This window comes from Stegostoma tigrinum, chromosome 17 (assembly GCF_030684315.1).
Source record: "Stegostoma tigrinum isolate sSteTig4 chromosome 17, sSteTig4.hap1, whole genome shotgun sequence".
In the NCBI taxonomy this organism is placed as follows: Eukaryota; Metazoa; Chordata; class Chondrichthyes; order Orectolobiformes; family Stegostomatidae; genus Stegostoma; species Stegostoma tigrinum.
Genome location: NC_081370.1, coordinates 2,138,805 through 2,166,425, shown reverse-complemented (window position 1 = coordinate 2,166,425; position 27,621 = coordinate 2,138,805). Strand labels below are relative to the sequence as shown.

At 40.7% G+C, this 27,621-nt stretch overlaps 1 protein-coding gene across 5 annotated transcripts in view; it reads left to right on the top strand.

Annotated features, from left to right (window-relative positions):
- LOC125459423 (activating molecule in BECN1-regulated autophagy protein 1-like) overlaps positions 1-27,621 on the top strand; it is a 331,981-nt gene that overhangs the window by 624 nt on the left and 303,736 nt on the right. For 3 of the 5 annotated variants that reach the window (XM_048545862.2, XM_048545859.2, XM_048545863.2), the window contains exons 2-4: positions 10,227-10,276; positions 24,352-24,596; positions 25,668-25,726. In XM_048545862.2, coding sequence (XP_048401819.1) covers positions 24,462-24,596; positions 25,668-25,726 — 194 coding nt within the window. In that variant the 5' untranslated portion in view covers positions 10,227-10,276; positions 24,352-24,461. Of the gene's footprint in view, positions 1-10,226; positions 10,277-21,627; positions 21,710-24,351; positions 24,597-25,667; positions 25,727-27,621 lie in introns of those variants that run through there. The other 2 variants (XM_048545861.2, XM_048545860.2) reach the window with 2 other exon arrangements.

Sequence of the window (27,621 nt, the reverse complement as noted above, 5' to 3'; positions counted from 1 at the left end):
GCACTGTCCTTGTTCACTGTGTTCCGGGGCTGGGGAATAGTTTAATGCTGTTTCAAGAGGGGGAGTCCTACACAAAATGTCTGCCCAGGCTGTGTTTTAACCATCAATTTTACAAGCACAAAATGGGAAGCTCGTTAGGCTGGAGTGGTTCTGGGAAACATGAAACTGGCCCCCTTTTTACTGACATTTTAATTTGATGAATTTATTGTGATCCAGTAGGCCTGTAAACGACATTTCCTCTTTAATGTTGTAATCTGAGAAATGAAAAACCCTGATAGAGGGCCCTCTTTCGAAATAGTTCGACTATAAGACGAGGCAAGAATTTATGTAAATGTAATCTTTTAATATTTCAGTATGTTTAGTAGTCTAACAGTTTGAGTCTGAGAGGTGACATAATTGGTGTGTAAAATTAGGAGGGAATTTGAGTAAATAGAGGTGACAAATTTTCCTTAACAGAGGTGTCAAGAGCTTGAAGTCATTGGTAGAGGAAAGATGAGGAAACTTTTTTTCGCCCATGCAGAGGCTGGTCGAGACATAAACTGTCACCGCAATTAAGTAAATATTTGATTCTGCTTTGAAGAATTGTTACCTGCCAGACTTTTGATCTAGCGTGATAAGGTAGGATTAGGCTGGGAGGGCTCTTTGTTAGATGCCACTTCCAGATTGACCTGAATGGCTACGTTATATGTTATAAATTTGGATATTTCAAAATATCATTCTCAAAGTGTAGTCATTGTTGTGCTGGCAAATGTTGTAGCTCACTGCAGGCTTTAAAATCTTGATTTTAGGAAAATGATATTGAGCGTGGTGAGGAGTTCCAAATTTGAGATGGCCTGGACCTTCCTCCAATGTCATTACAGACATTTGAGTAGAAAATTCCTGAATCGCTTTGGTATATACTGGAATGTAAAAACTGGTGTGAAACATGTCAAAATTTATGTCAACCATTGAGTTATTAGGAAATTGTCAAAGCTGTGCTGTTTTTATTCTTTAAATTACTGTTTATGCGTGAAAATGGATCTCCAAAGCTAACAAGCATCAGACACATCAAGTTTTAAAAACAGTTTATAATATTGTGGCGCAAACAACACGATGCCATAAATATGTGTTAAAGACACAGAATATATTTTATTTACCTCAAAAATGAGATGATTTTAAAAAATTTACATAAAGAAATCCCCACGAAACACAAGCAGAATGATTAGACTTGCTTATAAACATTAAAATGTAAATTCTAAGCCTGATCATACTGGTTAAAGATCAGGAAATTTCCATGTAGCCATATGAATTACAAACAAATAGATGATTTGCTCCTTGCTTCCCATTCCTATTGAATCCTCATATCCTTTGTCCCCTTTGGTAGTGTATCTATGTATGCCTTTAAAATTTTAAATCACCCAGCCTCCAATGCTGTCTGGGGAACAGAATTCGAAAGACTCATCACCCTCTGAGAAAAAAATAAAACGCTTAGTTTTCATCTGAAATGGTTTACCCATATGATCTTCATTTTTAAACCATTTTTCCAGTTTGTCATTGCACCACAATGGGAAGGAACCTTTCAGCATCCACTGCATATAGTCCCACAGGATCTTATATGTTTCAGCAAGACTATCCCTTATTCTTCTAAACTCAAGTGGATACAGGTCATAGATAGTAGGAACTGCTGATGCTGGAGAATCTGAGGTAACGAGGTGTGGAGCTGGATGAACACAGCAGGCCAAGCAGCATCAGAGGAGCAGGAAGGCTGACGTTTTGGGCCTAGAAGAAGGGCCTAGGCCCAAAACGTCAGCCTCCCTGCTCCTCTGATGCTGCTTGGCCCTCTGTGTTCATCCAGCTCTACACCTTGTTATCTTGGATACAGGTCATGTCTGTCCAACTACTCCTCAAAAGATAATTTCCCCATCCTAGATATCCATTGAGTTGAAGATATTCTGAACTATTTTCGATGCAAGATTAGTCTTCCTTAAGTAAAGAGACCAAAACCTTACATACAGCTCTAGATGTAGTCTTGCTAGTGCTTTGCACAAGACCAGCAAAACATCCCTATTTTTATGTTTAATTCGCATTGGAATAAAATAAAGATATAATATATGCTGCATTTTCATACTAACCTTGTATGGTTTGTGTACCAGACTACCTTGATCCTTCTGTACCTCCAGTGTTGTGCAATCTTTCTTCATTTAAATCATATGCTGTTTTCAGTTTATCCACATTATACTCCATTTGCCAAATTTTCCTGCTCAGCAAACCTACCCTTTGCAGACTAATTGTATCCTTTTCACACTTAACTTCATTTTGTATCACCAGCAAAGTTAGCAACTGTACATTTGTGCACTCTTCTCCATCCTCCAAGTCTTGAACTACAGTTATGTATGGGATGGGTTGGTGATTGTGCTATGTCAGTTGGCAATAATTAAAAATGGCATAGTTTGGATCTTGAAAATCTGAAATAAAAATTGCAAATGCTAAAAATACGTAGCAGATTTATCTGCAACAGCGGAGAAAGAAACAGAATTCACTTTTCCTGAGTCTTTGACCTGAAACGTTATCTCTACTGTTTTCGCCACAGATGTTGTTAGATCTGCCAGGTATTTCCAGTAATTTGTTTTAATTCTGTGAAAGTTAGTGTTTTGGTGTAGACTTTGTAAATTGGAGTTAAATGATTGTGAAATGCAAACATAGTTTATAAACAAATGTCAGTTATGTGAGCCTGAATACCCTTAATCTTTAGTGATGAATATCAATGTAGTGATTTATTTGTGATGTTTTATTGTGAAATTTCAGGAGTCATGACTTCAGTATTACATTAGGAAAGATATTGAGGAAGAGGAGCATGCACAATTGTGCATTTTGGGGCAGACAATGTTAAAAGGTGAAAATCTGGGATTATTATTATAATGACATGATGGAATTACAAAACAGGTTAGGAAATAGAGATGGGAGGAAAATTTTCTGTTAGGTGAATTTTTCTTTCAGAACTAATTTGAGAATACTTGCAAGGTCTTGGAGCACAATCTGAGGATAAGCAGCTGGATTTAATACTTGCATCTGGTCTTGGGTTTGAAGAACAGGGAAATTAATTTAATTTACTGTATTTGCTGCTGACAATGTTGTCACCTCTACACTGGGTGGACTATAAACACATTAGGTGACTATTTTGCAAATTACCTTTGTGGTCAGCAAGACACCCTGAACTTTAAGATGCTTGTCGTTTTGATTCCCCACCTTGCAGAAGATTGAATAAAGAAACATGTTCCAAAGAGACTTAAAGTAGGCTTTGTCTTTTGTCTGGGCACCTAGCAGTCTTCCAGTCTCAACGTTGAGTCAGTAATTCAATTGCTAACTGCATTTTGTTTCATTTTACTCTGTTGGTTTTGGCTTCATTTCTCTTTTATTTTGCTCCTTTGCTTTCAGACGGCAGCTATTCATAATTGTGCCATTTACTCCATCCATTACCACATTTTTTGTCTCATTACTATTCCCTTTGGCCTTTCAACTTAAAACATTTTGTCATCTAGTTTTGTTCTTTCCCTTAGCTTCCACCACTTCACTTGCTTAACACCTGTCACATTTTTAATCATTCATAGACCTGACTCTGAATTGAATCTCTTTCTCTTTCAGTAGATGCTTTTAGACCTGCCAAGTTTTTTAGCATCTTCAGCATTTACATCTGATTCCCAGCCTCAGCAGTGTAAATCCTTTTATGTAAGTTATCCTGGTGACAATATTCAGCCCTCAGTCAGCTTCACTTTAAAAGACAGATTTTCTGTTCATTATCATGTTACTGTTTGTGGAAGTTTGCCGTGTCCAAATTGACTACAGTGTTTTGACAGTCTTCGGGGAAGGTGATGGCCTAATGGTATTATTGCTGGACAGTTATCCAGAGACCCAGATAACACACTGGAGAACCAGGTTTGAATCTTGCCACAGCAGATGGTGGAATTTGAATTCAGTAAATATCTGGAATTAAGAATCTAATGGTAGCTCTGAAACCATTGTCGATTGTTGGAAAACCCACCTGGTTCACTAATGTCCTTTAGGGAAGGAAACTGCCATCCTTAACTGCTCAGGCCTACATGTGACACCAGACCCATTGCGATGTGATTGCTCAGAGGGCAGTTAAGAGACAATTAGGGATGGGCAATAAATGCTTCCTCGCCAGGGATGCCTGCATCCAATGGATGAATAAATTTAAATAATAAAATTACACTGCATAAGTATTTAATAGACTGTAATGTCCTTTGGAACATCTCCTGATGTGAAATATGTCTTTGAACTACATTTCCTTTTTTTTTGAGGCCTTATTACTTTAAAAGTTGGACCATCAAAAGAAACATAGATTTATCGTAAGATACATGGGGTGGCACTTGAAACATTTAAAGATTGCAATTATGAGCTATTTTAGGATGTTCAAAAACATTTCCCAACCAATGGAGTTTTAAGTTGTCTTCACTGTTGTAATATATTTTTGAAAAAAAAGTTGATAATTTGTGATCTAACAAAGTTGTACTAATACCAAGGTGACAATTATTAAACAAATCTGTTTTATAAACTGGTAGAAGATAAGATATAGGAATTAAGGGCTATGGGGAGAGTGAGGGTAACTGGAGTTGAAATGCCCATCAGCCATGATTTAAATGGCGGAGTGGACTCGATGGGCCGAATGGCCTTACTTCCACTCCTATGTCTTATGGTCTTCTGGTCTTATTGCAAGTAGGATGTTTGGCCCTTCAAGCCTGCATTGCCATTCAACAAGATCGTGGCTGATCTTCCTCCAGCCTCAACTCTCCTTTTGTGTCATCTCAGCATTACCCTCAACTCCCTAGTGTTTAAAAGAACTAGCTACCCTTTTTTTAGAAAAGCTATTTTAACCTCAGTTCTCTGAGGTGTAGATTTCCAAACATTCACTGTCTTCTGGGAGAAGAAATTCCTTCATTTTTTCGGTTTTGTATCGATTTCCCCTCATCTGTAAGTGTCACCTAGTTCGAGATTCTGCAATTATTAGAAACATCTTTTTAACACCTACTGTTTCAAGCCCTTTCAGAATCACCCTTCATTCTTCTACTCTCTAATGAATGAAAGCCTAATCTATGTCACCATTCTTAATATATCAACACCTTCATTCCAAGATTTTGTCTACTGAATCTCTTTTGAATTGCTTCCAGTGCTGGTACATCCTTTCATAAATCTGGAGAGTAAAACTGTACACAGCACTGTAGGCACAGCCGTACCAACACCCTGAACAGGTGTAACAAGACTTAGCTATGTTTAAACTCAAGGTCCCCTCATAAACAGGACACATTTTGATTTGTCTTAATTACTTGCTGTACATGTATGTTACCTGTTTGTGGTTCATGCACATGAACGCCCAAATGCCTTTGTGTTTCACTTTCTTTCGAGTCTGTCTCTTTTTAAACAGTCTGCCTTTTGATTCTTCCGAGCAAAGTAGACGACCTCACACTATCCTACATTAAACTCCATTTACCGTATTTTTGCACACTACTGCAGCCTATCAGTTTCGTGTTGCAGGTTTATTTTATATCCTCATTGCAACATGCCTGCTTTATATTTTTAATATCATCAGCAAATTTGGATGCATTACACTATACCCCCTCTTCCATGTCATCCATGATAATGGATAGTCAATAATTGGACCTACGTTCCCTCTAATCAGTTTTTCTTCCACCTGGACCTCCATGCAAGGCACTGACACCCAAAATTGCAAGTCAGTATGTTGGCACGCTGATTGACATATGTGGAACCTCATAGGCCACGCAGTTCAGAGGAAATGTTGTTTAGTACTGATCCTTGTGGGACTCCACTAGATATGTTTTTCCAACTTGAAAAAAGGCCCGTTAATCCTGACTGTCTATCTTCTGGGTATTAACCAGTCCTAAACCCTTGATAATACTTGTCTACCAATGCAGTGAACTTCTTTGCTGTGCAATAATCTTTTATGTGGCATCTTGCTGAATACAATTTCAAAATTAAAGTACACTGCATCTTCCTGTTCCCCTTTATCGCCTCTGCTTATTACATCCTCAAAGAACTTAAGCAAATTTGTCAAGTATGATTTCCCTTTCAAAAAATCATGTTGACTCTGTTTGGTTGCATTAGGCTTTTTTAAATGTTTCACTGTTTCTTCCTTAATAATAGACTCGAGCATTGTTCCAACAACAGATGTTAAACTAACGGGCCTATAATTTCCTGTTCTGTCTTTCCCTCTCTTTATTGAATGGGGCTGATACATTAGCATTATTCCATTTTGCTGGAATCCTCCAGAGTCCAGTGAGTCAGTACTGCAATAATTTGACAAATGCCACCACTATCTCTGCAAGCACTTCATTTAAAGTCATTAGGTACAGCCAACAGGTTCTGTCGACTTGTCTGTCTTCAGTCCTATTAGTTTGTCAAATATTTCATCGCTAATGATAGATACTGTTATAAGACCTTTCCTCCCATTAATACCTTGCCTATCTCTTATCTTTTGAGATATTTACAGTGCTGTGAAGACTGATACAAAATATTAGTTTAAATCATCCACTGTTTCACTCTTCTCCATTTTTTAATTCACTATCTGCATGTGCAAAGTTCCCACGCTCGCTTTAGCTACTAAAAAGCAGCACTTGCTGTTTGTTTCTTTATTTCTCACCAATTTACTTCCAGAATCTGTTTTATTTATTAGCTATTTAGTCATCCACTGTTGGTTCCTAAGAGATTGCAAATCCTTTAGTCTGCCACTATTTTTCACTGCTTTTTATGTGTTAGTTGATGACCGGGTACGCACCTTGACCGCCTTTTTAAATCACGAGATTTTTTTTGAGCTGAATAAATTTTAGCTAATTGTCATGAACTATCTGACTAAAATGTCTACTGTAGGTCATCCACTGACTTTCCACCTAGTCTATTTTCTGTGTCCACTTCAGACAACTCTTTCTTCACACCTTTTGTAATTTGGATTGAAGACACTGCTTTTGAGATTCAAGTTGCTGTCCCTCAAACTGAATTTTAGATTGTCCTATGTTCTGATTGCTATCCCAAGATCCTTAACTGCAAAATATATCATTAGTAAAGCAGAGTAAGGTGGGATTAATGTAAAGTGGACTGTCCCTGGGTAGCTTGCACAAGGTACTGGTCTAAAACAATCCCTGATCCACTCTACAGGTCTGTCCTGCATGTTACCCTTGCCTACCTGATTAGTCCAGTCAACATGCAGATTAAAATCACCTATGACAGTTAGAATTCCGTTCTTGCATTTCTCCATTATTTCCAGATTTGTCCTTTGTGTGACAGTAGGGCAACCTTTTGTGAGCCTATAGATGACTACCGACCTGATCCCAACTTCTTTCCCTTGCTGTTCCGCGTTTCACCCAAACAGCTGGCACGTCGTAGCCTTTTGCACTTGTAACACTCTTCACCATTGCATTGATATTATCCTTTATTAACAAACCTATTCCACCTCCCTTTTAGAGATAGTAGGAACTGCAGATGCTGGAGAATCTGAGATAAACAAGGTGTGGAGCTGGATGAACACAGCAGGCCAAGCAGCATCAGAGGAGCAGGAAGGCTGACGCTTTGGGCCTAGATCATCTCTTTTTTTTTTCCTGCTCTTTCACAACATCAAAATCCCCTGAATTTTGAATTCCCAGTCTTGGTCACTCTGTAATACTTCTCTGTAATACCCATCAAGTCATATTCATTTCAGATTGTACCATAAAACTCATGTATTTTTTCACAAATCTTGCATGTATTTGATAAAGAGCCTTAAGTTGACTTCTACCATTGTTGGATTCACTAGTTCTAATTTCTGCTGCACTCTTAGAACATAGAACATAGAACAGTACAGCACAGAACAGGCCCTTCAGCCCACAATGTTGTGCCGACCATTGATCCTCATGGATGCACCCTCAAATTTCTGTGACCATATGCATGTCCAGCAGTCTCTTAAATGACCCCAATGACCTTGCTTCCACAACTGCTGCTGGCAACGCATTCCATGCTCTCACAACTCTCTGCGTAAAGAACCTGCCTCTGACATCCCCTCTATACTTTCCACCAACCAGCTTAAAACTATGACCCCTCGTGCTAGCCATTTCTGCCCTGGGAAATAGTCTCTGGCTATCGACTCTATGTCTCTGACAGATATTCACCACCCCCAGACCTCCCCCTCACTGAGGCTGAATGGTGCGTCCTCAGCAAAAGACTCACCTCAATTCCCCTGCACCCTCTGCCATCTCTGCTTCCCTCATCTGCATCGTTGACAACCCCTCAACCTGCCTCCAGTAACCTCCATTCTTCCGGACACCCCCTTCCTCGACCCCTTCATGGCATTAATTGCCTGAATCTCTCCACCCCTCTCACTCCAACCTCTTCCCATCGGAACACATAACCCTCTGCTCCCTTCATTCCAACCCCAACCTCACCAATAAACCTGGCGAAAAGGGGGGCAGAGTGGTAGTATGGCAAACTGACCTCTACATTGTTGAAGCCAGATGCCAACGCTCCCCAAGAATATTTCCTACCCCTTCCAGGCACTTTGATTCTTGTTCTCTTTCCCACAGCCTTGCATCTCTGCGCTCTTTTTTTTATTTTGTCTTGTTTTTATTTTTTATACTTCCCTTAAATTGAACCTCTTCCTCGCTAATTAGTTTAAATTTTCAGCTCCTCCTTTGTTTTGTAGAATCATAGAATCTCTACAGTGCAGAAAGAGGCCATTGAATCTACCCTGACCCTCCGAAGGGCATCCCACTAAGACCCAGCCCACCCGTCTTATCCCAGTAACTCCGTATTTACCATGGCCAACCAACCTATCCTGTACATCTCTTGACGTTATGGTATAATTTAGCATCGCAAGTCAACTTAATTAGTGAACTAAATAGATTTTCACAGAAATGAATTATTTTTGTGTTCAACAGTATTGAAACTAGCTTTTAGTTCCAGATTATTAAGTGAATTTAAATTCCATCAGCTGCCATGATGGTAATGAAGCCCATGTTGCCTTGTGCATGTTGTTATCATCATCTTAGCACTACACCATCTATGTAATCAAAAGTTGGGGACAATGACTTCCGTCGGGCTCTGACAAATTTCAAGAATTGAAATAAGACTTCATTGCGAGATGGATAAGTGTGATCATGATCAAGAACCAATTTTGCACAACTAATCAGCACTGATCTGCAGAATAAAACTTTTTTTTTCCTCTTGAATTGATATGCATGCAAATCGTCCTTATGAGTGCAAGACAAAATGATTGATTTGATTGAAAAATGTCTCTTTTCATAATTAATTTATGTAATTAATTATTTTCTTAGATCTGTAGTTGGTGTTACTAATAGTTTCAAAATTGTTCACTCCTGAAAGAATGCTGCTAACTTTGCAATTTGACACAATTCTGAAACGAGCAAACAAAGAAAAATCTTGCACTTAAGGTTATCACAGACTTAAGCTATATTCATACACATCATTGTGAATGAATAATTTCAGAAGTGGTGTTGTGTAGACGAGTGTTCTAAGAAAATTACATCAGGAAGTGCCTGTTTTAAGGTTGAGGTGGGTAGATTATTGTTTAGAAGGGAGATTAAGAAGTTACTGGAGGAAGAAAGGAATGAGGAGGTTACAATTATGGTAGCCCTGATCATCTTAAAGGCAGAGCCGGAGGAAGTGTACTCCTGCTCTCTCTGTCTATGCATCTGGCGCCTCAAGCTTGCTGCTCCATTTGCTAAGATCATGGCTCTGATTTTGCTGTTAATGTCATCTTCCGGTACTGTCCGATCGTTCAACTATATGGCAATCTGCATGTCTCAGTCTTTGTGTCAGTGACTTTGCTGCCAGCACTATTTGTGTCAGGGAATTCGAAAGATTCACAACCCTTGGCTAAGAAACAAATTATTTTATTTCTGCCTTAAATGGGTAACACCCTGTGCCCTTGGTTCTAGATTCCTCTGCAAGGAAACAAATTAACTGACACAGAGTGCTTGAGAGACTGAGCAGGTATGGTAACATCTGTGGAGAGAGAAACAGAGTTGACATTTCCAATCTGATATGACTCCTCTTCAGAACAGTGCTGAAGAAGTCATATTGGACACAAACGTTAAATCTTTCTCTCCCCACAGATGCTGTCATACCTGCCGAGTCTCACCAGCATTCTGTTCGTTTACCGATTTCAAGCAACTGCACATACTTTGCCTTTAAAGAAGTCAACCATGTGTTCTTTTTTCTTTTGACAGTGCATTGTGGAGGAATGCTGTCCTGGGATATTCCCCATTCGTAACAAAAGGTAAATGGAATCAGGGTTGAACTGCCAGGGGAGTTTTTTTAAATTTAATCCTTTTTTTTCTCATGAACCTGCTCGGATGTGTTGTTACACAGCTCTGGAGAAGGGGGTTCTTGAACCTGGGCCTCCCAGTCCAGGGTAGGGATGCTACCATTGCACCAAGGGAGCCGATTCAAGGAAGGGGTGTAGTTAGAATGAAAATCAAAGTCGCCAAGAACTAATGGTGAGTGATGTGGAGGGAAGGGAGTGAATGGTGACGTGATCAAGCAGTGGTTAACCCTGGTGCAGGTTCGACGAGCAGATCGTTTGGTGTTGTCTGTCTCAGTGGCGTTGCCTGATGCTCAGCTGGCACTCTGATCTCGATTGCACACGCCTGGCTCCGTGATGCTGATCCTCACTCGACTAGTGACTAGTGATGCCTGCTCTCTGTCCATCGGCTGGCTAAAGGGTGGGTTGAGGGGGGGCGCAACGAAGAAGCTTCCCCTCCTTCTCTTCCCCCACCACACTACAAACAAACTAAACGAAGGAACAACCGATCCTCGGAAGCCCGACAGCTGGGGGTTGACGTGAATAATACTGTGTGTGTGTGTGTGTCTTGGCGGGGGGGAGCCGCTCTGAGACGACAACTCTGGGCCTGAGCTCGCCCGCTGGGGCAGCAAAGGAATTTCAGGACCCAGCTCCGTGCACGTGACCGCTGGCCCCGCCCCCCCGATCCGCGCTCACCAGCGTGGGAATACGCCCCTGTTCCGTCAATCCCATGCTGTGCCCCGCCCCCACCATCACTCCTCTGTCCCCATCCTGCTTTACCGCAGTTAGATTTAACAGTTAACAGTTGATTGTTTTGAATTTATCACAAAACAATGTAATATTTAGAGAGTATATTAAAATAGAAGATACGACGTTTCAGAGAGCTTGGCAATGTAGCCAGCAAAGTATAACTGACACCATTTTGTCCATAATAACAATAAAAATGCTATTCAGCTTAATTCCTCTCTCATTCTTGGTATGAGATAGCCTTGGAATGATGTGGGAATGGCACGGTGTGAGAGTTAGGGCACAGTTACTGGAGGTTTGGATGACTTTGGAGAGTGGAGAATAAGGCTCAGCAGGATTCCTTTGTAAGACAAACACTGGGAATGCTAGAGAAACTCAGAAGCTGTAGCAGCATCTGTGGCGAGAGAAACGGTCAGATGTGACTTATTGAAATTGAAATGTCAACACTTTAGCTCTTCACCGTTGCTTCCAGACCTGCTCAGTTCCTCCAGCATTTTGTGCTTGTTTCAGATTTTCAGCATCCACCATGTTTTGCTTTTATTCAACTACTTTCTGAAAGTTGAGTTTAAAGATTTCAGCTGCAGCTGAGCTGAGGCACTGGACAAACGATGGGAAGGGCAGAATAATTGAAAAACCAAAACACAAGTAGGGTATTTTGCCTGTTGTGTCCATCATAGCGTGCTGCAGGAGCATTTCACTGAATCTTACTCCCTCCTGTTTTCCCATTAACCTGCAAATATCTTCTCTTCAGAAAATTTTAGAGGCCTCGATTGAGTTTGTCTCCGCCTTGTAAGGCAGTGCATTCAGTTTGGTTTTTCTTAATGTTGTTTTTGCCACTCACTTAAAGTTGGTTACTTCTAGTTCAAGGCGCATAAATACTGTTAGTTAGGGAAGAAGCTGAAGCAATTCTGGGAGTGAAAAATACACAATTTATTGGGTTTAGTTGTTTTATTGATTGTTATGAATGCTTGCCTTCATAACTCTTATACTCAAAAGGTCTGAGTAGAGTCATTATGTTGAGATTGTACAGGACGTTGGTGAGGCCTCTTCTGGAGAACTATGTACAGTTGTGATCACTCTGATTAAGTGGGAGTGGGTTCAGAAGACATTTACCAGGATGTTGCTGGGAATGGAGGGGTTGAGTTATGAGGAAAGGCTGGATAAATTGGGACTTTTTTCACTGGAGTTAAGAAGTTGAGGGGTGTCCTTACAGAGATTTATAAAACCATGAGGGGTATAGATGAGTTGAATGGCTGGTCTCCTTTCCCTAGGGTGAGGGATTTCAAGACTAGGGGACATATTTTTAAGGTGTGAAGAGAGAGATTAAAAAAAAACGTGACGGGCAGTCTTTGTTTTAAACAGTGCAGTTCATGAGTGGAATGAACTTCCAGAGGAAGTGATGGATGCAGGTACAACATTTAAATGATGAAAAGACATTTAATAGCGCATGAATAAGAAGTGTTTGGAGGGATTTGGGCCAAGAGTAGGCAGGTGGGACTACTTTAGTTTGGAATTATGGTCAACATGGACTGTTTGGACTGAAGAGTCTGTTTCTGTGCAGTATGACTCTGACTCCAAATGTTTGGACTCGTTTACAATTTGAATGCTGTCTTCACTGTTGTGACTTAGCCACAGGAATATCCAAACTTTGTAGTTGGTACAGAGAAAAGTCAAAGACTGATTCCAAATATCATAATTATGTCCAATTGTGAGGACTGTGGAGAAAATACTTAATTGTTGACCAAAGTACACATGAAAAGATTTTTAGATGATGCCAAGTGGAATAGAAAAAAATCATTTGGAGCACCATTTTTAATTAAACCTCATTGCAAGCTCACACAAAACTGAGAACTTTATAAAAGATAACATCAGAACTGATCATTGGAAGCACTTCTGAATAAATGTATCAATGAATTCCTGCATTACATAGTGCACCACATATTCTGTAAAAGTTTGAGACAAAGGCTTTCTTCATACTTGCATTTGAGACTTGCTTGCACATATAATATATTTGACACCAAGAACGTGCATTCAAGTGCAATTGATGAGAGAGGAAACAAAATTAAAGTCAAGTATTTAGAAGTTTCTTTCAAGTTTATTGGCAACTCTTTCCTTCTGGCTTCTTTTAATCCCAGCCTCGTTATGAGCTCAATGCTGTTTCAGAGGGAAGTTAAAGGAAAGAGAATTCTGTTTTGATAGTCTTTCACGTAAAGTTATTGCTGTTGTAACACTGCACTATGCAATTAAGATCTCTGTGTCTGCTGAATTTGCCAACCAAACTACCATACCAATGAAGGCCCTCTGCTACTCTATGTGTCTTACTTTTGTTTGTAATGTTGCACAAGAAAAAAGAGCAATTGGTGGCCACAGTTACTTAGAAGTGGATATTACCAGTAAGTTGGGGTGTAGAAAAGAGGTGTTTATTGCGAGAAAGTGCGTCTGATCATGCCAAAGGCAGTAGACAAGAATGGTAAGGAAAACTGCACTACAGTTGCAGAGGATGTCATTGGTAATTTATGGCTAAGATTTCAGCCCTAAATCTTTCTCCTGATTTGTACTGCAGTAATTTAAGCTCAAAAGCAAAATTAACCTCCTTGAGCAGCACTGAGAGAGTGTTGTGCTGTTGGAGGTGTTTTCTTAGTTGAGGTTAAATAGGTTGCCTCTATTCTTTCAAGTGTATATTTAAAAAGAAACTATTACAATATTTTTGAGACTAGCAGACATAACCTTTTGCAGTATCCTGGTCAATATTTGTCTCTCAAACAACAACACGGAACAGTTTATCTGATCATGATCTTGTCGCTGTTTGAAAAACCTCACTGTTTACAAAATTGGCTGTCGCGTTTCCTATAACAGTGACCCCATTTCAAAAGTGCTTAATTGGTTAAATACTTTGTTTAGTCTGGAATTGGGAAGATACTATAGAAATGAAGGTTCAAACTTAGAATTGTGGGAAAGATGGACATATATTTGGACAATCTGTTCCATATGTTTGGAGAAGAGCTGGTTGAAAGGACATAGGGTTTGTAAGTTGTTTTTGAGAAGACAAGGGAAAAGCAGTTTTGTTTTTGAGATGAGTGTATGTGTATTGAGTGCCAAGTGAGGTGAATAATTCTGGTCGTGGGCTTAAAGGCAGGAGAAGGTCTCATGGACAAGAATGTTTTGACCAGAGATGAGCGCTTAGCTCGAGAGAAACATTGATTCTGGACAGGAGGAAAATGTTGGCTTCTGGCTTTTGTGGACAAGAGAGACAGGGCAATGTACAATTAGGTTTTATTGTCACATGTACTCCAGTAAAGGGATGCAAGAGTACAGTGAAAAGTGTACAAAGTGTGTGTTTGCTCGCTGAGCTGGAAGGTTAGTTTTCAGACGTTTCGTCACCATTGTAGGTAACATCATCAGTGAGCCTCCGATGATGCGCTGGTGTTATGTCCCGCTTTCTATTTGTCTGTTTACGTTTCGAAACCTAAACAGATAAATAGAAAGCGAGATATAACACCAGCGCTTCATCGGAGGCTCACTGATGATGTGACTTAGAATGGTGACGAAATGTCTGAAAACTAACCTTCCAGCTCAGCAAGCAAACTCGCATCCAGAAATGCAACCTGAGCTACAAATCTTCTCAAAACTTGTGTACAAAGTCTCCATTCTTCGGTGCCATCTCAGATGCAAAGATATAAAATCTTAGGTGTAACGTAGAAAATAAAAAAAAAGTTCAAAGTTTAGTATTACACTTCTTCTTAAATGCTGAAACATGTGTCTGGATCTGGGTTCTTCCACCCTGACACTAAGAGCCTCACCAGCACTCATCCCTTCACTGCAATGCTGCTACAGAACTGTATCACTATTCTTTGGCAGCATCTTGCTTCTACCAACAACGTCACCGGCATGAGACTGTGCTGGGCCGATTGTTGGCAACGCAGCTGTGATTGAAGCTGCCATGCTTTAATTTAGATGTAGTTTCAGACTCTTGTTCCTGTGTCCCTCTGTGTCCATCCCTCTTGCTAACATCTCTGTCAGACGGCTGTGGAAAACCCTGGCTTCATGTTCAAATTAGGAATTAACTTCTGCTCCCCCTTCACCGTTCGTTCTACCTTTCAATTCCAGCACTGTCATGCTACAGTCCGTTCCAGTTTCCTCTCCTAATGCTCTCGTCCAGGCTTTTTCATTGCCAGGACCTCTCTCTTACTTATAAAACCTCTCCTTCACCACATCTCATAAAACCCAGCGAGTTTGTAGTAATTGTTGATACCTGATTAAATCTTGCTCTGTGTTTCAAACTCTTGCCAATCACCACAGCCATTCAATGCAGAGCGACATAGGTTAGGGTGCTCCTGTTTTGTCCAACTTGAATTTAAAATCATGCTCATGTTTGAATCCCTCTTCGCTTGAAGACCTCCTCCTTATTAAGTACCATTCAGTTCCCTTTGGTTCTCCTCTATTTATTGAAAGGGCTCCTGAAATCAAAGCTTGTCATCACTTTCTTGCTGATGTCATGTAGGGAATACAGCAGACATTGCACACATGGGAAGATCCTACAGGTAGTGATGTGACAGCCGCCAGATACACACTGTTTTGTTGCAGTGTTGATTGAAAGCATAAACATTGATCAAGGCATTAGGTCGCACTTCCTTGTTAAAAATAGTGCCGTGCCATCTTTAAGAAGACTCATGCGGCATTTGTTTAATGTCTCATCTGAAAGTTGAGCTCAGCTGGGGAATGAAGAGTAAAATTACCCCCATGAACTAATTAGACACTAATTCTGAAACTTTTCCAAAATTACTTCCTTACAATGCAAGTTTTTTTTTCCTAAAAAGATATTAAGCGCTAAAACAATTAGACGTTAATTTTAACATTGAAGCAATGCATATTGATTGAGTAGTAATTAATTTTTTTTAGGGCCTAAACACAAGACAAATCTATTGTTGGAGAATACTTACACGAAATCCATTAGAGGTTTTGCTATCACAGGGAAGATAAGGGTCTTCTACTAGCAGTCATGGCATTACAAAGCGTGAACTGTTAAAGGTATTTTGTGTTTTCAGTATTGATTAGATTGTGAGACTTGGCTGGATTGATCAGATTTGATTCATCAGTATTTATTTATAGATAGATTTGGAGGAAATGTTCCTCTGATCTCATTGCCTAATGTTTCCAGGACTGGCCAGTCATAAAACTGTAGTCGAGAAGACATTTTAAACTAGTTAATTCCACAGTTTTGGAATGAAAATGATGCGGAGGAAATTAATCAGTACATCTGCCAGTCGTTTGTCTGTTACCACACTTATTAACTTGAGTATTGACAATGGTACAGCTTGTAGTTAGATAAGAGAATGAAATTAAGGGTCATGACTACAATTGTGTGGTGAAAAGAGGTGATGTTTGTCTTATGATGATGACATAGTTAGTTGGCCTTTTAGTGATTGATCAAATGTTAAGTTTCTTTGCTGTAAAAGAAGCAAGTTCTCCCATAACACGATAGTTGTGTTCATGTGTGATATTGCGCTATAGAAAATCACATTTGTAAGGAAATCACTATACCTGTACAGCAGTAAGTGTGTTATCTAAAGCAGCGTTCACTATTCATCAATCACGTTATAGTGAATTCACAATCACAAACTACCTGTGGTCGCAATTTAATACTTTCTATACATCACAAATAATTTCTTGGTTTGTGAATGAATTTTAAATGCAACTTTATATTAGATTGCAAATCCATCAGGCAGCTTTGAAGAAATCAAAGCTTGTGACTTATGATTTATTTAATTTGTGACTAAAGTTACAATGCCAATAAGGAATGATACATTAATGTAGCACCTTGTTACAGGACTCTGCAATGGATCAAATAGTTGAATACTGTTACATTCTCTATCTTTTGTGTTCTGTCTGCTAGCATGTTGCACTTGACTCTGTTGCAATAGAATGAGTAGCAAAATTGCTCCTCTAAGGTTGCAAGGACATTGACAGCTGATGTAATTCAAGCTGTGATATTGAAAAGCTGAAGTACTTTTTTTATTATGTTGTTTCATTGAAATATGTCTGAATAAAGTGTGTGCAAGTCTAACAGATCTTCCATGCTGTTAAGTGATTAAAATAAAATCACACTATTTCAAAGTTGGGTTCAATCATTCAATTGCTTAAAGATGACTTTGTGAAATGTGAAAATTGTGGGGTTGGAGGGGAGTGTGGAATACACCTCCTCCCACTCACCCTCCTCCAAAAATTCCATCCCCTATTCCCAATTCCTCTGCCTCCACCGCATCTGCTCCTAGGATGAAGCATCCACTCCCGCACATCCCAGATGTCCATGTTTTTCAAGGGCTGCAACTTTCCCCCCACAGTGGTCGAGAATGCCCTTGACCGGGTCTCCCGCTTTTGCTGCAATGCATCCCTCACACCCCGTCCCCGCCACAACCGCCCCAAGAGGATCCCCCTCATTCTTACATACCACCCCACCAACCTCCGGATACAACGCATCATCCTCCGACACTTCCGCCATCTACAATCCGACCCCACCGCCCAAGACTTTTTTCCACCCCCCCCCCCCACCCCCCCCCCCCCCCCCCCCCCCCACCCTTGTCTGCCTTCCGGAGAGACCACTCTCTCCGTGACTCACTTGTCCGCTCTACACTCCCCTCCAACCCCACCACACCCGGCACCTTCCCCTGCAATCGCAGGAAATGCTACATTTGTCCCCACACCTCCTCCCTCACCCCCATCCCAGGCCCCAAGATGACTTTCCATATTAAGCAGAGGTTCACCTGCACATCTGCCAATGTGGTATACTGTATCCACTGTACCCGGTGTGGACTCCTCTACATTGGGGAAACCAAGCAGAGGCTTGAGGACCGCTTTGCAGAACACCTCCGCTCAGTTCTCAATAAACAACTGCACCTCCCAGTTGCGAACCATTTCAACTCCCCCTCCCATTCCTCAGACGACATGTCCATCATGGGCCTCCTGCAGTGCCACAATGATGCCACCTGAAGGTTGCAGGAACAGCAACTCATATATTCCGCTTGGGAAGCCTGCAGCCCAATGGTATCGATGTGGACTTCACCAGCTTCAAAATCTCCCCTTCCCCCCACCACTGCATCCCAAAATCAGCCCAGCTCGTCCCCGCCTCCCTAACCTGTTCTTCCTCTCACTGATCCCTTCCTCCCACCTCCAGACGCACCTCCATTTCCTACCTATTAACCTCCATCCCGCCTCCTTGACCTGTCCGTCTTCCCTGGACTGACCTATCCCCTCCCTACCTCCCCACCTATACTCTTCTCTCCACCTATCTTCTTTTCTCTCCATCTTCGGTCTGCCTCCACTTCTCTCCCCATTTTATTCCAGAACCCTCTCCCCATCCCCCTCTTTGAAGGGTCTAGGCCCGAAACGTCAACGTTTGCGCTCCTGAGATGCTGCTTGGCCTGCCGTGTTCATCCAGCTTCACACTTTGTTCTTTTGTTTTTAGTCATGTTTACAGCTCCATGCAACCCGAAATGAAAGAATTGCATTTCTGAAGCATTTTGCACAGGATATTCTAGCATTCCACAAGCAATTGAACCGAGGTCATTGGTTACCATAGGAAATAATTTATCTGTAATGCAAAAAATTGAAATGTTGTTATCCTGCAAGTACAATGACTAATTCTCACTAGCATTTATCAGGACTGTTGTGCTGTGGTCATTTGTGTATTAGGAAAAAAATATTCATCACGAATAAACAATCCAATGCCATATATCCAGTCCTGAGGCATTTCAAGTGAATAAATGACTGGCATCTTTTTAAGCTTAACCTGGAGGTGTTTTTCAGCATGATTAAATTTTGATACAAGGCTTAAAAGTAAAATTTGATGTGGTGTTTCATCGATTCGAGGAATATTATTTCCTTATTTTTCTCCCGCCTTGTCATGCCTGTTTGCTGTGGTTAATTACATGGGTGGTTTTTGCCCTTCAGAGCTGCACTATTCTTATGCTAGCTTGTGTGACAGGGCTACTGTATTTGTTCATGGAGAGAATAATGTAAGTCTGGTTGTTAACACCCCTACCGTTAACTCTGAGACTTTCAGCAGTTTTCATTGCTTCATGATCATGTTTGGGAAATTTGATTGCAAGGTTGAGGAAGAGGGATGAAAACAAAAATCAGACTGCCCTTGCTAATTTATATCACCCACTCTTTAGCGCCTTCCTTAGCTGAGATTGGCAAGACTAGGCTTGTCGGAGACCTAATCAAAATATGGTTTTCAAGAAATTGCAACAATGAGATGTTTTATTAACTTAGTCTGGTATTATTTAAATATTAATGGTTAGCTGAAGTTCTATACTACAAAAGGATTTTTACGTGTTATCATTATATCTTGTATTGGAAACAGCATATTGGGAATTAATAGTCAGTCTTCACACCTGTACTTTTTGATGGAAAAACTCCATTGAGCCCAGACAGGTTGGCTTGGAGGGTTTCTACAAGGGACAGGGTTATAGGCAACCCTGATATGTTAGTTGTTCATTTAACAATGCAGTCAGATTCAGTTGCAAATACACAAGCAATTGTTGAAGATAGCTGTTCATAGATGACTGACTTCCAAGAAGTCTTTTTTTCATCCGTTGAATGTGGACGTTACTGGCTTGGCCAGCATTTATTGCCCACCTCAGTAGCCCAGAGGGTCATTGGAGTCACATGGAGGCCAATTTCCCTCCCTAAAGGACATTAGTGAACTGGTTGGGTTTTTCCAACAATTGTCGCTGGATTCACAATCGTCATTAGATTCTTCATTCCAGGTAATAACAATTGAATTGAATTGCCACCATCTGTAGTGGGATTCAAACCTGGGGTCCCCAGAACATTACTTGGATCTTGTGGATTAACAGGCCAGCGATAATATCACCAGGACATCACCTCCCTGATCTGGTTTCTATGAATATGATCTACAGTGAGCATTTCTGTGTGTGCTGGCATGGAGCAAAGGATTGGATTCCTATTGTTGGGAGTGACTCTGCTTGGAAAATGGTGTTTTAAATCTTGAATTGAAGTTGGGTCACTGATGAGCAGTGGACCACTTTGGATTGTTCCGTGGTTTAGATTTTTCATTCTTGGGTTTATTTCGAGCTGTCTCAGCCAGCAATGTAAAACAATGACTGATGCTGGAAATCTGAAACAGAAACCAAAATTGCTGAGAAACTCAGTCGATCTGGCAGCATCTGTGGAGAAAAAAGCAGAAAATGCTTAGAGTCCAGCACCCTTCTTTGGAACTGCTAGAGACTCAGAGAAACTAGTGTATATGCTAATGGTGTGTTGGAGTGGGAGAAGGAGGGTGGGGGTGGGGACAGTGATGGTAATGTGGTGGCGCCTCTGTGTGCAGCTCATGGAAAGGAGTGAGTGGTTGGGTGGAAATGGAGCCAGAGAGAAAGAGACAGTTTGGCAGGCAAAGCGATGTGTAATAGTAGGCCAGTGAGGAAGAAGCCTGTTAATGGGGACCACAAATAGGCACAACAGCCGTCTGCGTTGTGGCTCCCTAGTGAAGTTGACACCACATTGAGAGCTTTGTGTCTGTGTGGGTTTCCTCTGGGTGCTCCAGTTTCCTCCCATAGTCCAAAGGTGTGCAGGCTAGGTGGATTGGCCGTGCTAAATTGCCCATTGTGTTCAGGGATGTGTAGATTAGGTGGGTCATGGGGAATGGGTCAGAGTGGGATGTTCTGAAGGTCAGTATGGACTTGTTGGGCCGAAGGGCCTGTTTCCACTCTGTACGAATTCTATGGAAAAAAATACAGTCGGCCAGGTTGAGTGGAGTGCACGTGAATTGCTGTTTCACCTGGAAGGTGTATCAGGGCCTTGGATAGTGAGGAGGGAGGAGGTAAACGGGCAAGTGTTACACCTTCTGTGATTGCATGGGAAGGTGTCATGATGGTGTGGGGTGGTGTTGGGAGTGGATCAGGATGCCTCTGAGGGAGCTGTCTCTGCAGAATGCCTACAAGCAGGGGGTGGGGAGAGGACTGGTGGTAGCATTCTGCTGTAAGTGACAGAAATGGCTACTTATGATCTTTTGGATGCGAATGCTGGTGGGGTGGAAAGTGATGACCAGGAAACTCCGTTAGTGTAGTGGTAGGATGTAGCAGGAGGGAAGAAAAGGGTGAGGGCAGAAGCACATGAAATGGGTCAGACAGGACTGAGTGCCCTATCGACCATGGTGGCAGGTAATCCTTGGTTGAGCAAAAAGATGGATATTTCTGAGGTCCCCACCCTCCAGAAGGTACCATCATCAGAATCGATGTGACAGAGGTGGAGAAACCAGAAGAATGGAACAGACTCCATGCAGGAAGCAGGATGTGAGGGTGTATGGTCCAGTTAACTGTGGGTGTTAGTGGGTTTGTAATGGATATCGGTGGCCAGCATATGCACAGATGTTGAGCACGAGAAGGCAATGGAGAAGTCAGAGGTGGACCAGGTCAAGGTAAGAACAGGGGGAAGGGGGGGTAGATTGGAAGTGAATTTGAAAATGTTTCCCATTCCAGAAAAGAGAGAGGAGCAGCACCAATAGTGCCATCAATAAACCGGAGGAAGAGTATGGAGGTACCTGAGTAGGATTGGAATAAGCAAAATTCCATGTACCCCGCAAAGAGGCAGGCATAACTGGCCCATGCAAGTCACCATGACCACATGTTTAATGTGAAGAAAGTGAGTAGTTAAAGACGTTGTCTTAGTCAGTATCTGAAACTTGCAAATGTTAGCCTGAGTTGTTTTAAAATGCAGCAGATGAGCTAAACTATTGAAACCGCACCGTAGTTTAATATTTAAGGACATCTTGAAGTGTCTTCGTATACAACATTGAAAAATGGGTATTTCAGTGTTAAACTGTTTACTGGTCATCGATATGCCCTTAATGAAACACAACCATTACTTGGCTCAGATCCCAAATCTTGTCTTTTAAAATCACATCTGGTGTGCTTTCTGAAGAAACAAACCACAGTAACACACTCCAGGTGCTGGTGCACTGAGTAAGTGCTTTCTGTTCTGATTTCTGGATTTTTGATCCTGAAAAATACCTGGTTTACCCTTTTCAGGGTAATTGGAAGTATGTAGCTCAACAGGTGAAGCCAGCTGTATGTGTTGCTGTTCATCTCTAACAGAATGCTGCTATTATGCCAAAAAGACAGTTTGCTTATCACACAAATAAGTAATGTGTATGTGAATGTTGGTGCTGTTGTGATGCTCAGTATACAGACCATATGTCCCAATGTTTGGTGGATTACATTTAACAACTTATTGCTTTGCTTTAGCTGTTCACGTTCCCCAATGTATTGAGAGTATCCAATCTACCCATGCTTTCAAAACATAAGGCATGATGTTCATTGTTCGTTGTGGTTTCATAGTTGGACAGCATTTGCTAAGTGTGCAAACAATTATACCGACAACTAACTTAAAGTCATTGCTGTTGTGGTGTGGTTATCCATCCTGGAAGCTGTATATAATTAGTGCACAGAGCACTATTGTTTGCACGCCTTGAAAGAGCTTGTTTTTTTTTCCTGAAGAAGAGTCTAGGCCTGAAACGTCAGCCTTCCTGCTCCTCTGATGCTGCTTGGCCTGCTGTGTTCATCCAGCTCTACACCCTTTTATCCCAGATCCTCCAACATCGGCAGTTCCTACTATCTCTGTTCACATAATGTGCCTGTTTTTCTTGACATAAAATCTGATAGCCATACTCTGGTTACTTTCTCAGTGATGTGGCCACTTAGAGCCAACTTGTCTGTCTTAAAATGCCAGCGTGCCTTGACCTTTAACAGTCAGTCATCATATAACTAGTGCATTCTTTGTGACAATGACCTAACAATCAGAGTCCACTTGTCAAAAATATAACTGATTTCCCTTTCCATTGGCGTTCTAGCAAATTGTCCTGATGATTGCAAGATGAAAAGCTTTAAAAAAAATTGATTTATTTTTTCAGTAGTAATCAAGTTCTGCCAAACAAAATGATTAACTCTGGATTTTACTATCCACCTTATCTTATACAATGACAGGAAAGGGAGCACTTTAAAATCAATGAAATTGAGCACCACATAAATAAGTGGTTCAGATTTGTAACTCTTGAAATGTGCTGTCCCTCTGATGCCATCCAAAGGCGAGTGCCAGTTTTCACATCTGTGAAGACACCCAACTCCACCTCACCAGTGATAATGGGAACTGCAGATGCTGGAGATTCCAAGATAATAAAATGTGAGGCTGGATGAACACAGCAGGCCAAGCAGCATCTCAGGAGCACATCTCTGATGAAGGGTCTAGGCCCGAAACGTCAGCTTTTGTGCTCCTGAGATGCTGCTTGGCCTGCTGTGTTCATCCAGCCTCACATTTTATTATCCACCTCACCAGTACCTTTTTTCTCAACTGCTTCACTTTCTCTAACTTTTGAGTTTGCTTGATCAACATGCAGTGCTAGATAAGCAGAAACTTCTTCAACTAAATGTTGGGAAGGAAAAGTACTATTGTGTTTAACCTCTGCTGTAAACTTTATTTAGCAGTCACTAATTCATTCCCTCTTCTGGCTCATTTCAGAAGCTCAGCCAGATTGTTTGTAACCTTGGCATTATGTTTGACTTGAGTTGCATTTCTGAATACAGATCTGGACGATCTCAAAGACTTCCTTCTTCATAACATTACCCAATTCTGCCTGGTCCAACTCACTTACAACTGAAACCCAATTTTAGGCCTTCATGACATCTAGTATTGACTATTCCACTGCATTCTGGGCAAACTGCTGGTCTTTGGGTCCTAGTTTAAAAAAAGCCTTAATCTTTAAAATTCTCAACACATTGTCACGTCTCTCCATAGCTTTTTCACTACCTGTTTTGGTAATTTCCTTCAACTTCCTGATGCACTCGTTTTAATTCTAACCTTTTGACCATCCCAGATTTTGATAACTCCAATTCTTTGTAGCCCTATCTCCACACTCCAGCTCAAAAATTCGGATTCCCTTCGTACAGCTGCCTATCTCTCTCTCTTTTGCCATTTTCAGATGCTTCTAAAAAGCTCTATTTTTGACCAAGCCTTTGGTCTTTTGTCCTAATGTCTCATTTTTTTGTTGTCAAAATTACATCTGATGATACTCCAATATCCCTTGGAACGTTTTATTACATTTCGAGTACTAAACACAAGCTGTTGGTATCATTTGATAAAAATGTTTCTTAACCGTGTTTCCTGCTTTCATAGTTTACAAAGATCCCGAATGATAGAAGAGCACAAAACCTACTGAAATTAGCTGAAATTAACCCTGTTATCTGCAGCTCTATGTAAGCTAATACTGTCCATTTCTTTTCCTTTCATAGTTTTTAATGACCGTTGTCCAATGTGTTCTTTATGGCCTCAAAGTGGAGTTGATGATCTTGAGTTCCCAGCCCCTTGAAGCTGTGTTTACAGAAGATTGAGCTCAATAGCAATGAAGAGCATTGACTGCAAGAATGCAATTCAAATCTTGACCAGCCGAGAACGTGGCTCTCAAGAGCTGGGCTGTCAAAGGTGTCTGGAGGAGCTAGTGGAGGACAAGACACGATGGATGCAATGGGAAAGTCAGGTGAACAAAAACATACCCTTTTTACCTTTAATTCCAAACCAACTTGTCCTATCTATAGTTACATCATAGCTCTCTTAAGCGAGCAACAACTGTTCATATAATTCTGCTTGGGGGCATGTTTCTTTACTTTGAGATATTACCAGTACTGTGCTCCTCTTTAAATCCTGAATACATCAGCCTTTATGAAATAATGGAAACAGAAAAAAATTGCAGTGCATGAAGAAGTTATCCAGCCCATCATGTCCGAGCTGTCAGAATAGACCAGCTGTCCATTCCAGTTGTTCGGACTAGCACTGGGTCTGTAGTCTTGCATGTTACAAAGTGCTGTTCTGGCTGGTTAGCAGGAATAATTTCTACCTCTCCTTTAGAGCCATAATTTTGTCCAATCTATCACTATGTTTCCACCAAATGCAGTGAAAGTTGAGATATTTAGATACCACCTTGTGCTATACTCGATAGGCCTGTGTTGATTATGGTGCAAAACACTAGTTCCTCCAATATATTTGATCAGTGATGCTGCTTGTAAATGTTTTGTTTCCTCTGTACCTTGATTTTTTTTTTCCTCTCTCTGCCCTAAACTGCCAGATGCTGCAACAATTTTTGTTGGTGATGGGTGCCTCTCATCTCACCCAAACTTCCATTTTTCATCGTGCAGATCACCAAGCATTACAATCTCCATTGAGTGTGTTTTTTTTTCTCACCTGACCACACGTGGCTTGATTATTCGCAGCTGTAAAAAAAGAACAGAGAACAGAACGTTGCTTTTTTAAAAAAAAAATCATTAAATGCAAGGATACTCAAACTAATTGTGCTTTGTGATTCCAGTCTTGGCTTGAATCGTGCAACGAGGCACAGGTGTTGAGGCAGATTAGGACATCCTGAACTGTAAGATTTAACACTGTAGTGAACTGTCGTGTCTTCTAGCTGAAACTTTGTCTTTACTGGAAAGAACAATTACACTGCAAATTGGGCAACATATACCCATGTTGCTGAACGATGTTTTGATGCAGCAGTGCACAAAGCAAATATTCTAGCGCATTGAGCACTGACTTGATTCAATTTTGTTTACAGAAAGTAGATCTTCCAGACAGTCCCCGATCAACTTTCCTCCTGGCATTTAGCCCAGACAGGTAGGTACCAGTGTAATTGATTTGCTTGCAATGATGGATATAAAACAAGATGATTCCATGTTAACTGATAAACCTATTAATTTCTTGCTAAAGATAAAATAATGACTAGGTTTTAAAATTATTCAATTTACCATCTATAAACAAGTTTAACGATGTGATTTTTAATTTCATGGTTGCTTCAATAGTATCTTCACGTTTCACTGTCAAGGGAGCCTCCTGACGCTGTGGTGGCACTCTGGTAAAGTCATTGCTTGAAGCCCCATTCTCTTACATAACTCTTACCAACAATTTCATGCAGTTCTGAAACAGGATCTTGGAGGTGCTGTCTTTTAGCTGAGACCGTTAACATTTGAAAATCAAGGTGGATGTGAAGGGTCGGATGCATTACTTGAGGAAGAGAGGAATATTCTCCAGCAATGAACTGCCCAGGATTTAACTTCCAAAAAATGCATCTAAAACAAAGATTGTTTCATCATCTCATTGTTGTTTGTAGATCATTGCTATAAGCAAGTTATTGGTTGTGTTTTTCTTGGTAATGCGACTATAATTTTAACAATAATATGGTAATTGCGAAATATTTTGGGATGCCCTGTGTTGAAAGGCTGTATGCAGTTGAATATTTTGTTTCTTTACCAACTACTGATTACTCAGAAATACCAGAAAGAGGCTAATTAAGAACAACTAGAATTTACATATTATCTGAAATAGTGCTAAATGTCCTAAAGTGCTTTTATAGAATATTATGCAAAATTTTAGCACTCCTTAGTCCAACTGTATATAAGGTGAGGTAAACTTCTTCAAATAGATTACTTTTAATGAAGACCTTAAAAAGAGCAGAGGGCAAGAGAGGCAATTTAAGTGTTTTAGGGCCAAGGGAATAAAAGACATGGTCATCAGTGAAGGAATGATGGAAATTAGTGGTGCACAAAGCAGGCTATTTCTGTCTTTGCATTGTATAAGAACTTGAGTCATTTTGCAAAAGGGCCTACTTTTAAGAAGAAAATATTTCAATCCATCAGTATTAATGGATTATGTCTGCATCATTTTCATACCCATGTTAATGCGCACCTCTGGAGTAGGTGGGATTTGAACCTAGTTCCCCAGACTCAGAGGTAGGGACACAGCTACTGCATCGCAATCACCCTTACAAGTAGATATTTTAAAGTTAACCTGTTCAGATACGCTGTTGCACGTTCCTGGAGCAGGTGGGACTTGAACCATGGCCTCCTGGTTCAGCAGTAGGGACACTACCACTGCACCACAAGCGCCTCCGCCCCATAACAATTATTAAAACTGCCTTGTAATGCAAGCCTCTGAAAATGATGGGCTAGCGAGGTTTGAGATGATGGGCTCTGTCGACTTCATGTTTTGTTTGCTTTGCTTTGTTTGCTGTTAATATAATGACTTGCCAACCAGACATGATTAAACAAAGTTAATTTAGACATTCTTGTAAGAGCAGATATGCTAAATGAGTTCATTCTTTGTGGTATAATACATAAATGAAACACAAACTACTTGTGACAGAATGAAGTTGTGAGTAAAAGCCAGTATTAATACCGTGTCGTTTGAAATATTCTGTGAGAAGTAAATGTCAACATAAATAATTGTTGGTATCTTTTGGTTCAATAGGAGTGAATAGAGCAAATGGCTTAGGACTGTTTCAACACTTCAGAAAATACTTTTCATATGACATTTGATTACTTGGCCTTTTAATAATAAGTACTGAACATTTCCAAACTTTACATTTTGTGTAGTGTCTGCTTTGGGTATATTGCTGACAGATTGTGGATGAGACCTTTTACTGTTGTACCCTCTTACGCTAGAACAGGGCTAACAGTTCAAAAATCAATAGCATCCTTGCTTCCACCCTCTTACACTTCTCTCTAGCCTCATTG